Source organism: Vigna unguiculata, chromosome 1 (assembly GCF_004118075.2).
Source record: "Vigna unguiculata cultivar IT97K-499-35 chromosome 1, ASM411807v1, whole genome shotgun sequence".
In the NCBI taxonomy this organism is placed as follows: domain Eukaryota; kingdom Viridiplantae; phylum Streptophyta; class Magnoliopsida; order Fabales; family Fabaceae; genus Vigna; species Vigna unguiculata.
The window spans coordinates 25,033,544-25,050,673 of record NC_040279.1 but is presented as its reverse complement, the minus strand read 5'-3'; the positions used below and the strand labels follow the sequence as shown (position 1 = coordinate 25,050,673).

General features: G+C 34.5%; 1 protein-coding gene across 1 annotated transcript; it reads left to right on the top strand.

The window, feature by feature from the left end:
• Positions 1-7,956: 7,956 nt before the first annotated feature.
• On the top strand, positions 7,957-9,491 carry LOC114190181 (protein FAR1-RELATED SEQUENCE 5-like). Its single transcript, XM_028078980.1, has 2 exons — positions 7,957-8,881; positions 9,253-9,491. The coding sequence occupies exons 1-2, from the start codon at positions 7,957-7,959 to the stop codon at positions 9,489-9,491; spliced, it is 1,164 nt and encodes a 387-aa protein (XP_027934781.1).
• Positions 9,492-17,130: the final 7,639 nt, after the last annotated feature.

The window sequence follows — 17,130 nt, the reverse complement described above, 5'->3', positions numbered from 1 at the left end:
GGCCCGCCCCGTTTAGGCCCGCCCCGCATAAGGCCCGCCCCGCCCCGCACATTTTATGCGGGCCGCATACTCTGGCCCGTCCCGCATAAAGGTTGGCCCGCGGGCCCGCGGGCCGGCCCGCTTTTTTTTTTTAATTTTTTATTTTTTTTATGATAAAACTTTCAATGTTTAAAAATTGGGAAACTTTAAGAAGTTCACAAAATTAAGTAAAGACTTTGGGAAATTAGATGATAAATTGATAATTCAACATTTTCATCATATTCATACTATGACATACACAATGTATTCTTTAAATTTTAGCACATTAAGAATTACATAATACTTGTCTTTTCCAATTATACAAGAATTTGAAATGTTAATGTAAGAGTCCATAAAAGAAGTAATTAATATACACAAGTGCAAGTTTTTTTTCTTTTTTTTAATTTTATGCGGGCTTGCGGGCCGACCCGTGCGGGCCGCAGGCCTATACGGGCCGAGCCCGTGCGGGTCTGCGGGCTCACTATCCTGGCCCGCCCCGCGTTTTTTATGCGGGCCCGCGGGCCAGGCCCTAATTGCCATCCCTAATTTGTGATAATGTTTACAACAAAATATAAGGACAATGTCACATTTTACATTCTTTTATTCTTTTGACACGTTTTTTTCCAATATGTCAAATAAATGTACAAGTGTGTCAAAATATTTTTCTAAATTATAATCTTTATGACGAATATTAATTTAAGATGAGGTTCAATTGATATAATTTATGACAGATTTTCTAAATCACCGCTAAATTTTCAGTAAAGACAATATTATTGTCGAATTGATAAACATTTATGATTATTTATTATTATTAATATTATTATTTATTAATAATAATAATAATAAAAAGTTTGTCAGAAAATACTTATCACTAATATTTCAATGCAAAATAAAATTAAAATATTTTGTGACCCTTTTAAAAATTTTCCTCACAAATTATAAATAGTATAAATAATATTTTGTGTGAAGGATTTTGTTCATTGAAATAATTTTAATTTCTCACTAATATTATCATAGACAAATCCCTTTTAAAATCTTTTAATTACATATTTTATGCATGTCTTTAGCTTTATGAATTTTATATATATATATATATATATATATATATATATATATATATACTTAAAATTATATACAAATTGTTTATTATTATAATTAAGATGATAACGTGAGTCAGACTAATTCATTTTAACTCTACGTTTTAGTCTGCAAAATAGGGGTTTGACTAGTTCGCCCTGTATTTGGAATCAATGTTATTGATACCGGATAAAGAAAAATATCAATGACCCCAAAAACTCTTATAAAATTATGGCGGAAACCATAACAGGTTATGACGGAAATTTTGCGGTAAAAAAAATATAATAACCACCACATACAATTTTAATGAAAAAGTAATGATATTATGTAAAAAAATTCAATTCATAATAACATCATATCAAAACACCATAAATTTAAATATCAAAACATAAAGGAAAATGATAAAGTGACTCCATATTTTGACTCCGTACTTGACTCCATGACGTGGCATGCACAGGTGAATTTTATTTTTTAAATTAAAATTAATTTTATTAAAGCATCTTACTTGAGACGTGGCACGTTTTGGAGAGTGGGTGTGGGCGTGAAAATTGAGCGGATCAGAAATACGTTTTGGAGAGTGGGTTTGGGCGTGAAAATTGAAAGGGTGGGAAATTAGGTTTTCTTTGGAGAGTGGGTTGCGCAGAGAAAGAAAAAACGAAAAAAGGGAAAAGAAAGAAAGAAAGGGAAAACCCACTCGAAAGGAGAAAGGAAGAAAGGAGAAAGGAAGAAAGGAGAATACGTGTGTTTTAGTGAGTCGAAGAAGACGAAGGGAGAAGACGAAGAGAGAAGATGAAGGGAGAAGACGATCCTCCCAGAGTTAGGGTTTTTGTTCGTCTCCATTGTTGGATTCAGCATCGTGGTTCGTATTTTGTGCGTTTCTCCACTACGCCAACATGTTTGTGGTATTTTTTTTCGAAGTCGTCGTTGTGGGTTTTTTCGTTAAGGAACTGAGATTTTTTTTTTTGGTTTTCGCCTGCATAGTCGAGTGAGTTATTGTTTAAAGGCGAATTTATCATATATCTTGTACATGTGAATGACCACAACACTGTAATCGAAGATGAAGCTTGCGAAGTTAGGGTTTTTGGTGCTTTCAGTTGTTCGATTCAGGCGGTGGTTGGTAAGTTTGTGTTATTTTTCTGTTTTTGTGATTTTGGTGCTTTGATAGGTGCATCAATACTAGTTTTCTAACTAGGTTGATGAAATCTGTCTTATTTTATTGTGATGACCTGCTTGTTCATAAGTGATGACCTGTGGTGCATTTTGTGCAATAATGTGGTTTGACTCAATTTTTTGAATTCATACCAGTCAATAGTTGATTATGGGGTGATTCTGTTTGGATAATGTGAGTTAATTTGTAATTATCTCTTTGATGTGGTTTCATACCCAAGTGGGTTAAACTTGTATGATTTATTGATGATGACTTGTGTGCATCCAAGTGATGACTTGTGCTGCATTTTTTGCAATCATGTGGTTTGACTCAATCTTTTTAACTTCCATATTATTTTATTCCATAATTGATTATTGGGTGATTCTATTTGGATAATGTGAGTTAATTTGTAATTATCTTTTTGATGTGGTTTCATAGCCAACTTGATTACACTTGTATGATGTATGAGTGATGACCTGTTTGGTCACAAGTGATGATCTGTGTTGAATTTTTTGGAAGCGTGTGGTATGATTGAATTTTTGTGATCTTTCATGTGATAGCACTCAATAGTTGATTATGGGGTGATTAAGTATGGGTAATATGCGTTCATTTGTAGTTATCTCTTTGATGTGGTTTCAAACCCAAGTGGGTTAAACTTGTATGATTTATTGATGATGACTTGTGTGCATCGAAGTGATGACTTGTGCTGCAATTTTTGGAATCATGTGGTTTGACTAAATTTTTTTAACTTCCATATTATTTTATTCCATAATTGATTATTGGGTGATTCTGTTTGGATAATGTGAGTTAATTTGTAATTATCTCTTTGATGTGGTTTCATTGCCAACTTGATTACACTTGTGTGATGTATGAGTGATGACCTTTTTGGTCACAAGTGATGATCTGTGTTGAATTTTTTGGAAGCTTATGGTATGACTGAATTTTTTTGATCTTTCATGTGATAACACTCAATAGTTGATTATGAGGTGATTAAGTATGGATAGTGTGATTTCATTTGAAATTATCTCTTTGATGTGGTTTCAAACCCAAGTGGATTAAAGTTGTATGATTTATTGATGATGACCTGTTTGCTCATAGGTGATGACCTGTGTTAAATTTTTTGGAAGTATGTGGTTTGACTCAATCTTTTTAACTTCCATATTATTTTATTCCATAATTGATTATTGGGTGATTACCTGGGGTTATGTATTCAGGTCATAAATATGGCTTCAGTCAGTGAGGGAAGTGAATTGAATGTTGACCGCAAGGTATTGATAAATTTTGGAATTCAATTTATTTTGAAATTTGTTATGATAAAAATGACATAACTATTTTTTTTATTGTTCCAGATCTGTTTTAGGCATTCATGTCGGACAAAATTGATTGGTAGTTTGAATAAGAAGTTAACAGATGAGCAAAAGTCATTTATTCGAGGAACACAGTTTGGATGGATGGTTGAGTTGAAAAAGTCTATTAAAATATCTAGGATCTTTTGAGTCCGTTAATTAGTAGGTGGGTGGAAAGGTTGGGGGGGTTTCACATGAGTACAGAAGTTGTTGGATTTACCTATTTAGATGTATGTCTTGGTCTAGGTTTGAGGGTGGTTGATGAGAACATTGATTTAAACCAGGAAGGGTTAAATAGTGATTCAAGGAATTTATTTGGAGCTTCCAAAGTTGTTGATATCTAAATGGTATATGATTACATCTTAAAACATATTAAAGTGCTTTGTTTAGAGGATTTTGGTAAGCTTTACGTTTTGTTAGCAATTTCTGAGTTTTTGTTGTCCAATCGTAGTGGAACATTTTTTTCTATTTTGTTCAACATTGTTGATGACCTTGGTAGTATTGGAAAATTTAATTGGGGTCGAGTGGTGTATGAGTTTTTGGTTGGCAGTATATGTCAAGCTAAATTGTTCTTGAAGGAGAAACAAAGCAGCAAACACTTCCATGTAGCTGGACGTGTTTATTTGTTACATGTACTGTATGTTAAATTAATTTCAAACTTGTTTGATCAGTTTAAAATATTTGGTTATGAGTTTTGACTGATTTTGATTACAATTGTGGCAGTTATGGTCTTTTGACCATTTTTTGATTCCGAATTTAAAGGATTGTCAGCACACGATAAAGTTTCCCAGAATCTTTCATTGGATGGAAATGAAAGCAGAGGACAATGTAATTAAAAGGAGTTTGACAAATAACACTATAAGTTGGGTATTTTGTTTTTTGATTTTTTTCCTAAATGTGTCATCTATACTGATTGAAGTTTGTTGTGAATTGTTTCAGGTTGTTGCAGATGTTGCTGCCTTTGCAGAAGAGCTGACCAATTCCTTCGTTAAAGAAGGTTTTGAGGTATATGGACGTCAAACTAAGGGTACTAAAATAGTTGACTTAATTAATTTTTTTGAACATCAAAAAAGTGTGCTAGGGGAATTGCAAAAAGAACTTGTAGACTTGAATGCAATGATGATTGAGAGGAAGAACCAGCGCCAACATTAGCAGGGCAAAATGAAGTTTTCTGAGTTTGGTGAACCAAGTGTTGGTCATTCGCAAACACCTAATTCCAACCACCCCAGGGGCTGCATTGAATTTGGCAATTCTGGTGAGAGGGGTCATGCGGAAGAAGTTCATTTTCCAAATCAGGAAGCACAAGAATTCGAACAAAGCAACATGTATGTGCGACGAAGGGATGGTCCTCAGTTGCGTGTCAGGAGTATGGCAATAAGAACTCCTTTTGCAACATTTAGTGGGAGGAAGCGCCATAAGTAGTTGATTTAGAGATTTTATGTTTGTTGTAATTTGGATTTCTATTGCTAAATTTGGTATTTTTTATGTTTAAACATTGTGGACGTGATTGATGACAATTTTCTTGTTTGGCTTAGTCATTGATTTATGAAATTTTGAGTGGTTTATGTGAAGTGATAGTTGGATGTTGTTCATCTTAATTTTGATTGAGTTGCAACTAAATTTTATAGCAAGTGAACAACGAATACGTATGTGGTCCAAAATTTAGTAATATTGGTTACCACGAAGATGACAAATAAGTAATTATGTGCAAGATGTTGTTCACAGGTCAACACTTAATATATGATTGATCTACATTTAAAAATCTGAGAGTTATTATGTCCAATTTTTTGGACCAGGTCACTACTTAATTGTTCTTGAGTTATTATATAATTTGAATACAAATAACAAAAATATCATTTTGGAGTTGTGGATGAATTATGCCACACGTAGTCTGTTATTGTTCAATATGTTTCATATACGCATAAAGGTGTTATATTTCATTAAGTATGGAGTAGTTATTATCAATTATCACACACCAACTTTGGTAAGGTTAACTTTCGTTGAATTTATGTTAGCAGAACCCACGAATTTAGAAGGTGTGCAAAATGTTTATTGTAGGTTAGCACTTAATACTTGATTGATAACCATTTATTATTGTCAGTGTTAGGCATGTATGTTATGTTCCACTTGTACCACAATTTTCCCACAGATTCATCATGGGCAGTAGCCTACATTAAATTTTACTCTATTTATGTGATTGATTGTAAGTGAGTTTCATACTATAACCTTTTTCAAAGATCATAAATTATGAAGGTGTGCAAAAAATTTGTCGGTGGTCAACAGTTAATTGTACATAGATGATCATATAATAAGTTAAATTGACAGTTACATGGATATCATAGTGATAAAATAAGTTTAATATCATAGATGTAGTAGATCCTTCCAACAGTGCCATGAAAATTAAAATTAACAATAGAACCACTAAAGTTAAAAATAAATAGCCTAAAATTTGAAGACATTAAACAGTCATGAGTTACGTAAGTGATATATTATCCAGAACAGAAGATTGAACTTTGGAACTCTCCCCAACCTCAAGACATGGAATATTGGTGGATGGAGGAACCATCCTTTGCAGTATATCCTCCACATTAGCAGTGTTAGTAGGCTCCACATTGGGCTGCAAATTGGGTCCCATATTTATGTTGTCATTTGCGTTTGGATTGGAATTTATACTGGGCTGGGCATTGGCTTCCACATTTTGTTTGACAACATAGTTAAGTTGCACCACAGGCATAGAAGTTTTAACTTCTTCTTCAGTTGGATGAGTTATGTCATACTTGAAAACCTACAAATGTCATGAATGATTATATTGTGTGACTTGAAGACATGGTATGAATTAAGAAAAACATATATTTGTTTCAAGATTAGTTATGTACCTTGACAATGTTCCTAAGTGTGATGTTGAGGTACCCAAAAGGTCTGAATATAGCAACCTATTGAATCAAAATTCATAAAGTTTAATGAGTAATTGTACAAGAAGAGGAAAAACAATCAAGAGACATAATTTCATAGTTTACTTACTTCTTTCAACAATAATACAAAGTCAACACCAATGTCACTACCAAACTCACGATCTGATAGAACTTTATTGTGTAGGCTTGCCTTGGCTGTATCAGTAGGGTGTTGACATAGTCATTTTACACATAAGCAATAACTAAATAATGGACTGCACCAAAATCACTAAATCAAAAATAACCTTAATAGTGATGAGTATGTCCCCTAGACCGTTTGGTTTGCACTCTTTGACAACACAAGCAACAAAAGGCATTCTATTCATTGATTTCCTCTTTGATAGTGGAGTTATATTTTTAATGTCTCCGTCGTCAACTAAACCTGAAAATTATGCGATATTAATTAATTAAAATTTTATCCTATAAACTTCAATAGCATTGGTTTTGCAGTAAGGAAAACATGCTAACCGTGGTGTTTGATGAATTTTTTTGCCCATGTCCATGCATTGGTATAGAAATCTCGTGCACGACTAGCAACAACCATGTTGTTCAAAAACTCTTGTGTATTATGTGTTTCATTTAACTCTCTATTAAGCAAAACAGCTTGGGTATGTCTAGTAGGGCCAGGGATGAAAGTAGTGTTACCATTGCACCGTTCCAAAAATTCTTTCAAAACAGAATCATCAACAGCAAGAGCCTCCCAAGGATCCATTTTTGCACTTTTGCACTTAATACCTAAGACGAAAGACAAAAAAAAATGGTTAGCCACTGATATTTTAACGTAATTAATGAGCAAGGTGGTGTGCGATAATTGAATGCACCTACATAAGTGTGGTTGAAGTATAAGGACCGGCAACATGAGAATGCTTTTATAGACTTTAAAACATAACGCTAAATTACCAATGTGCCCTTCTTTTTGAACACGGCAAATTTAAAGCTTTCTCATTTTAATTTGTTTGAAAGAGTGTGCCCTGTTACATTGCTTCTCACCTACCGCACACAGAATCATTAAATGGCATTTACTTCCTCCAACCTCCATCTTCAGAAGACGTTTGCTTTCAATGCGGGAGAAACCAACCATGGCAAAAAGCAATAAATGTTGAAACTAACATTCCGCACCTCCACAAAGAAGTTTCGCATATACCCGTCCAAAGAATCGAGGTACGTACTGTTGTGGTAAACATTATTTGAAGGTTAATACAAAGCTAGAAAACCTAAAAATCATTTTTTTCGTTGAGGGAATGAATGCATTTAATACTTTCTATAGTAAGGTGATGTTGTATGGTTTTCGAAGTACCTTTACTAAAGTGGACATAAAACGATACTTTATCCTACCATGTGTGTTGCTGCATTAGAAATCAGATTACTATGTCATAAATTTTTTCGAACCTAAGCGTGTTTTATGAATTACCTGTAGATGGATTACTTACAAGAAAACAACGCAATAGATTTGAAGGACATCAATTTATTAGAAGAAGATGGTGATAGTGGAACTATCTTGGACGAGGAAGGTATTGATAAGGAAGACAACGAAAAGCACTCTGAGGATGTCGTTTCTCCGTGTGTTGGGATGTATTTTGACAGTGTTGACGACGTCAAGAAATTTTACAAAGAATACGCTATTAAAAGTGGTTTCAGAACAAGAATCAGAACTTCGAGAAAAGACGATGACAATCAATTATGTTACTTCAAATTAGTGTGTTCGCGGGAGGGAAAGTGTGTGTCGTCCATACCACCTGAAATGAAGACACTGCCCACACAAAGAAAACAATGTCCTGCGTGCATTACTGTCGTTAGAAGAGAAGATAAATGGATGATTAGCAATGTGGTCCATGAACACAATCATGACGTAAGTCCCTCCAAGTCAAGACTAATTCGTGGGAATAGGAAGTTGAATATGCAAGCCAAAAGAACCCTTGACATAAATGACGAAGCGGGTGTGCGTATTCACAAGAGCTTTCTTTCTTTGGTGTGTGATGCAGGGGGGTTTGAGAACTTGCATTTTGTCGAAAGAGACGCAAGAAACTATATTGGTCAGCAACGACGCGCTTTAGGGAAGGAAGGTGACGGACAAGCTTTATTAAATCATTTTTCCAGTATGAGGGAGTTGAACAAAGACTTCTTTTTTGAAATTGATGTTGATGTAGATAATCGCATAACCAATATATTTTGGGCAGACGGAAGGAGTCGGGCTGCATGTGCAGATTTTGGTGACATTGTGTCCTTCGACACCACATACTTAACTAATAAGTACGATATGCCTTTTGCACCATTTGTGGGTGTTAATCACCATGGTCAGTCAATCTTATTAGGGTGTGAGCTTATATGTGCTGAAGATACTTGTACGTTTGTGTGACTATTTCGAAGTTGGTTGCGATGCATGGGAAATAAAGTCCTTGTAGGAATTGTCACTGATCAATGCAAGGCCATGCAAAATGCCATTGAAATTGTCTTCCCTAACACACGACATCATTGGTGCCTTTGGCACATCATGAAAAAACTACCTGAAAAATTAGTGGATATACCAAATACAAGGAAATCAAGCATGATGTAAAAGAATTGGTATATGAGTCAGATAGTGCTAAAAATTTTGAGAATGGGTGGGTAAAATTCATTGAAAAGTATGATCTTCAACTTAACGAATGGCTTTACACTCTTTACGAAGAAAGACGTCGATGGGTTCCTTGTTATTTGAAATGTCATTTTTGGGTAGGCATGTCCACAACTCAAAGAAGTGAGAGAATGAATGCTTTCTTTGATGGGTTCATCAACTCTACTACAACACTCCAGCAATTTGTTGTCCAATATGACAACGCCCTTCGTTCTAAGGCGGAGAAAGAGTGCAAATCAGATTTTGCTTCTGCTAATACTACCCTTCCATGTGGGTCTCAGTCATTTATTGAGAGACAATTTCAAGATGAATACACTGATGCGAAGTTTGGTGAAGTGTAAAATGAGCTTAGGTGTAAGATGAATTGTAATATCAAAAGTGTTGAAGTTCATGGTTGTAAGGCAAAATATATTATTAAAGAGGCGTTGATATGGAAAGACCAAAGTGCAGACAAATATAATGAAGTTATATTTGATGTTGTGACAAAAGACATTGAATGCACTTGTCGGCTTTTTGAGTTTAGAGGAGTACTTTACCGCCACAGCTTGATGGTCCGTGCCCAAGAGGAGGTAAAATTTGTATCACAAAAGTATATTTTGAGTCGATGGAGCAAACGCATATTGCGAAGACATACTTTGATAAGAGCATCATATAACACTAAGAAAGACGAACCCACTGTTCATAGGTATGACTTATTGTGTAAGAAGTTCTATGACATTGCTAAGTTTGCATGCCAAAGCGAGAGGGGTATAGAATTCTTGTGTTCCCAATTAGACTTATTATCAAGGAATCCTTCGTTATCTTGTTCCACAACATTAGAAAACTATGAACAAACAAATGTGCAAATTTCTTCTCCAATTAATAGTGGTGCTCACCAAACAACGATTCGAAGTCCAATTCACGTTAAAAGAAAGGGTCGACCACGAGGTACAAGGATGCAATCAACGGTAGAGAAGATATGCAAAAAAAAATGTGCAACAACTAGGAATAAAGCTTCTCGAAATGCCACTATATGTATTTATTATTTGTATTCAGAGTACCATTTTTTAATATGCAGGTTGTCCAGTTGTTAATTTGATTTGTGGACATGCACTTTAGGATGGGGAACTTCATACTTCAATTGCACCAGCTAATGAAATTTTGAATGCTCAAAGTGGTACCACAACCAACATGGTTAGTATTCGTTTCATAACTACATCTTCTTATGCTATTTAATGGAAATAATTAATTATCCCTATACCATGCCCAGGTTTATGATGTCCAGTGCACAAGCTTTTTATCACTTTTAACATCAATAGAAAGTAATCAACAACTTATTGGTACAGAACAGATCATTAGGTATGCCACAGTATAAACATGTTTAATTTTACCTTATATTTATGATAGCTTAATATTTTAATTGTTATTTTTTTTCAGGAACTAGTATCAACAAGAGCAACATTTTTTTGATCATTTGGGATGATCAACATGGCATAACCAAACACCTTTTGTTATTAGAGTTTGTGTTTGTCAATGATATGTTTATTTATTCACACGGTCAAAGTATTTGTACTGATTACTGTTTACTACGTTCAACTTCAGCAGTAGTGATTAATATTATTCACAGTTTTCATTGTCACCGATTTTGATTGAAAATTCACAATATAGTTGCTCATAAAAAAGTTGTACAACCTTGGCATTTTTATACAATCATGTTATCAGAATTTATAATCATATTGAAGTCATGGTGTTCTTCAGTTAATTTAATTAATAGGCTCCAAAATAAGGGATACCAACGTACTTATCATCAGTTACCTGGTAAGAAAAATATAAAGTGGGTACACACTTAGATTGAAGTCGGTCATCACAAAATAAACTGCATGTAACTTTATTATATAACCACAAATTGAATCCATAACAGAACTGTTTGTTAAAACCATAATTTACAAAATTGATTATAGTCATTGTCACCCTCAACACTGTATAAAGGAGTGCAACTAATAATTCATTTGCACGTCATCCATATCCACAAAGACCTAAAAGTTACGTTATAAATCAACACTAAAATATTGACATCTCTACTTCTTTAAATATGGTTTAAATATTTCAAGGACAACGTCCCTATGCTTATTTTCTGGGTGAAGAATCCAATCACAAATGTACTGCTGCCTGAATTGTTGTAGATCCTCCTGCCACCAAAGAATAACTACTTAATTACATATTCATATCAAAATAACTTTATGCAACTTAAATGTAAACAGTTCCGAGGGTATTATACATACATCAGTGTAAGCTGACATGCTTTTCCCATCAAATCTTTTGACGCCGTCCCATATCTCAAGATACTTCAACACCATAATACCACAATCATGCCTCCAAGTGGTTACCAAAACATTTATTGAAAACTTCCTAATTACGTAACCAAGTTGTATGAATAGCCTACTCAATTAAAGTTGTGCTTACAAATTTGGCTGTTCAGGAACGTCTTCAATGTGGACTTCATATGTTGGCTTCAATTGTTTTTTGTCATTTAATAAGAGCCAAAAAAGGTGTTCCATATTCTGTACCTATAACAGATATAAATCGAACATAAATAATGTGAACACAATAAACATCAGTAATGGAAATTTATAATGTCACACATGGACTTACCACGTGACTATCAATTTGTTTTCGCCTTCGACATTTGTGTGCAAGTGAATCTAAGACAAAGAACTCTTTCGTTTGACAATTAAAAGCATAACACCACCAATGTTCAGCATAAATCACTAGGGCAAACAACTGAATAGAAGTAACATTAACAAACAGATTTCATTTTGTAACAAAATATAACAACATTTAACAAGTAAGGATACTCACAAAATCTATTGTTAATATATCCTGCACTGAAACCAAATCACGTGTCAAGTAATGCCTGTAGTCATCTAGACACCACACACGTCTATTCACCTTTCTTTTGTTACAATCAAGGATAACTGCATTCTGAACCACAACAAATGTCAATACTTATACATTAATTTAAGCATAAATATTAAAAGGAAAAAAAATAAAAAACTTACTGTATAGAAAGGATTGAATATAACCCTACTAATCTTCCCGGTCAGCCTTTTCTGTTTATACATGAACTCGTAGGCTGCAAACATTATAGACTGAACACAAAAATAATAATTATATTAGTACATGGTTGTAGTAACGATATAAATAGTCATAAACTTAAGTTTCATAATTTATCATGTTATCAATCCAACCACGAGGACGAAAACATTGACATTCATCGCTCCTCAATATTTCACCATTCACATGAACATAAATAGTTCTGAAAAGTCAAAAGCAGCAACTTCAAGTATTAACTATTAGTGTGTGTTGACGTTGAATACATTATTAAAAAAAATAGCATACCTGGCACAACCAACAACAGTCACATCCTTATACAATTTAGCCTTATCTATAAATAGTGTATTACTTTGACCTTCAGTGTTAGGCTTAATAGCTTTGTCGTCTCCATTATGGTTGGATTTTGGTTTGTCATTCAGGTCATCTTCCTCACACTGATCAGGTTGCGGACTCTCTTTCCGGTGTGAAGGACAACCCTGGCCTTCATCACACTTCCTTTGCTCAGAAGGACAACCCTCTTCTTCATTAACATCATTTCCTTTACCTACACAAGAGTCAGGTTCAGGAGCATCAAAAAATTCATCACGCATCTTCTTTATCTGTTCTTTCATGTCTAGAATTATCCGTTCATGTTTTTCAAAATTTTCTTCCAAATCCACTTGCTGTTTGGAATGAGAAACACCCTGAATGCCATCATTTTTAACATTGTATTGGTCCTCAATATGAACGACATTTTGCACTATTGGGTTGTTCTTCTCCTCTGCATCTTCCTCACACTGATCAGGTTGCGGACTCTCTTTCCAGTGTGAAGGACAACCCTGGCCTTCATCACACTTCCTTTGCTCAGAAGGACAACCCTCTTCTTCATTAACATCATTTCCTTTACCTACACAGGAGTCAGGTTCAGGAGCATCAAAAAATTCATCACGCATCTTCTTTATCTGTTCTTTCATGTCTAGAATTATCCGTTCATGTTTTTCAAATTTTTCTTCCAAATCCACTTGTTGTTTGGAATGAGAAACACCCTGAATGCCATCATTTTTAACATTGTATTGGTCCTCAATATGAATGACATTTTGCACTATTGGGTTGTTCTTCTCCTCTGCATTTAGGGCCCAACCAAACACAATCTACAAATAAAAAAATTCTGTTTTTGAACACATTTCGTAATAAAACCAAATTTAACCAAACATATACAAAGACAACTCAAATAAAACCTTATTCTTTTCAAAAGCAGACTCAATATTAGGTTTCCTAATCTTCACCGAGGGCCACCACATAAATCTTGGGAATTGAACCTCACCCTCTACATCTTCTAAGCCAAGACGACGAGCATCCCAAACCTATAACAATGTTAGACAAATCAATAAATTATAATAATGCATAAGGAAAATAAAGGTTCTTAAAACAATAATTACCTGAACAACTACAACAGATCCGGCTAAGTTAAGGCTACGAGTATTTATCTTTTCTCGTACAACCTTCCATCCACGATTGAGTGCAGAGATAAAAAAACTATGCACTGACTCTACCCAGTTATAGTCGCTTAAGTTGTCAAGGTTGTTTAAGACTTTGAAAGGCATATTGGTCACTGTCCTAGAGGTCCTAGGAAAATAAAATACAGTAAAACAAAGTAACAAATACAACCTACAAGCATTGTCTACATCATCATCACTAACCACTAATTTCTTAATCTTTTTAATTATGTCTCACAAGGTGATTGGTTTCTTCTCAAAAAGTGAACCTACTACCCCACTTACATCAACATCAAATTCAACACATTTACCAACCATACTAAGACCTAGGCATATACAAACATCATAAACCGATAACCCCACCAAATGCTGACCTACACGAATGTATTCCTCTTGTGGAACCCATCTACGCAACACTTCCCTCAACAAAGGACAATTTATTTCCAATGCATTGTCCACCTCCAAACACCATCTAAATGGTGTTTCCTGAATCCGCTTACGGTGGGTGTCTTTTAGTACATTGTTTACTTCAACAATGTACTTGCTTTCGCACCTATGCACAATTTGCACCTATAACACCATGAACAAAATATTATTTATTATAAATAATAAAAAAAGTTAAATCACTTAAAGATTCTAATTATACCTGATCAGCATTTTTCACCACCTTCTTCTTCTTCCCTTTTTTGCCTGCTTCCGAAATACATTTGCATTCACGTTTACTAGACATCTTACTTAAAATTCCTAAATAACATACCAAGTTCATTGAAATTCATCAAACATATATCCACAAAGGACCAAATATAACTGAAAATTTATCACATGCACCAAAATAATTATTCACTACTATAACAAAATAGATAAAAAAATTGATTCATAAACTCATTGCAAAAAATTCAGTACAGGTCATCACTTGGGTGCACAAAAGTCATCACCAAAAAATTAGACATCTTTAACCCCACTTATTACAAATCACATCTTATTAACCAACGTCATTCACCCCAAAAACACGAATTGACTGCTATAGTATGAGTTCAAAAAATTGAGTCAAACCATATTGTTGCAAAAAATGCTGCACATGTCAACACTAAATTGCACACAGGTCATCACACACAAAAATGTTGCTTATAAGAAAGTGAAATCAATGTTCAAGAGGGTCCAACACAGCAAATGATCCAATGGGGCCTTTAAGGATCAGACGGTCTATAGATCCACACATCAGGTGGTCTAGTCCACTGGACTTGTCATAAATCAAGTTATCCTATCAATCTTCAAAACACTATATTTCTTCATTCAGCTCAAAATCCTAGTTTCCCAAAGTATGGAATTATAGCCATTATTGGAAAATCAATTGTTGATATTGTGACAGAATATATTTACATGAATAACAATTATAAAGTTAAAATCTTAAATGTTTTTTTTTCTATCAATGGTTATAAGTTCACCTTCTCTCTATATCATGCAGTTTTTCTATTAGAGAAGTCAAATCCTAACAATTTACTATCTTAGTATCTATTAATAAAAGGTAATTAAAAAGGTAATATTGTAAATTAAAAAGAAAATTTGAATTTGAATCTGAATTTTGTAGAAAAGGTAATTAAAAAGATGATGAGTAATTACTTTTTTAATAAACATGAATCATTACTGATATAATATAATGAATATAAAACAAGGAAATGCTGTAAATTTTAATTCAATGAGATTTATAATCTGAAGGAAGAATATTTTACACGTTATATATGACAATTTTCACACTTTGTTCAATAACCCATTACCGATGCAAAACTTCAGAGCAAATCAATATATACACAGAGGACTATATATCTTATCTTATTTTATCAATGCTTCTTCCTAAATATCATTCTGTATTAGGAAGGCCTTGAAGTAGACCATGATAAAACAAAACCTACATTCTTATTCATTTCATTTTGGGTGAGGTTAGATGTGTTTGATATTTGAATTTGAAAATATAATACAATATTTTTTCTACTGAAGAATGGGGTGGAGCTAAGATGCAGGTGCAAGCATGCTTAGTAGTCAATGTGCCTGTATGGAAAATAGAATGGCCAAGCATACATTTAGAGGTGATATGCAACGAAGCCAGAAAGAGAAAAACAACGGTAATTCCTTAATGTTTCAAACATTACCAAATTCATTTGAAAAAATTGTAAAACCAGCGAGACATAGGGACATAGAGAAACTTATGTGCTACACACAGCACATATATTGATATTCAATAACAACCAAACATTCAAAACTCACACACAGAGTTTGATCCCAGAGAGAACGAAAAAGTTCACATCAAACAAACACACGATATCAGACAAATATTCCAGATTCTAATACTCCTCATTTCCGTCACCATCTTCTCCTTCGCCAGATCCATCAAGTTATCATCTAAGAATTATATTGATGCACTTAAACAACCCCTAAGACAACAAATAAAAAAAAAATCGTCATACCTACAATCTGCTACAAAGCCGGTCCTTCGTAGAACTGCGACCTTTGAAAATAATGGTTGAACAATGGAGGAGATGCTTCGTCAGAACTCCCTTTCACTCCAAAAACCGCTGCCGTTGATAGTGACAATAGAACTTACAACTACGACCACAAAAGGGGGTCAAATGAGAACTCATAGCAGTGAGCGCGGGGGAGAAAGGAAAGAATGTTCAAATTTTCGACCAAAAAACCATTCGCTATCTAGAATGAACACCTTGCCAGTGGGAAGAAAAACGACGATTGTGCGGAGAGAAGAGGGTTTTCGACTGAGTGCGCGGGAGAAGGACAAAAGAGAAACGGTTCAACTCCTCCACAACAAACGCCCTCCCTGTCCGCAAACCCTAACCCTTTCAAGGTTTAGCTGCAACAGAGATTCTGCAAACCCACACTGTGTTATCTTCTGCTATCTTCCTTTGCCAGACGAACCACTCCAAAAACCGTTCGCGTTGCCGGTGACAAGAGAACCTACAACTGCGACCACAAAAGGGGGTAAAGTGAGCGCGGGGGAGAAAGGAAAGAATGTTAAAATTTTTGACCAAAAAACTATTCGCCATTTACAATGAACACCCTGCCGGTGAGAAGAGGGTTTTCGTGCGACGACTGTGCGGAGAGAAGAGAGTTTTCGACTGAGTGCGCGGGAAAAGGAGAAAAGAGAAACGGTTCAACTCCTTCACTAAGCCACGTCTGACGTAAAATGCTTCAATAAAATTAATTTTAATTTAAAAAATAAAATCCACCTGTGCATGCCACGTCATGGAGTCAAGTATGGAGTGAAAATATGGAGTCAGGATATCATTTTCCAAACATAAAATAGCAACAAATTATAAAATGTATGTATTAAGTTTCTTTCTAATCATCAAATTCTTCTTTAACTCCAACATAATTGTCTTTAATGTCATAATCCAATGTGGCA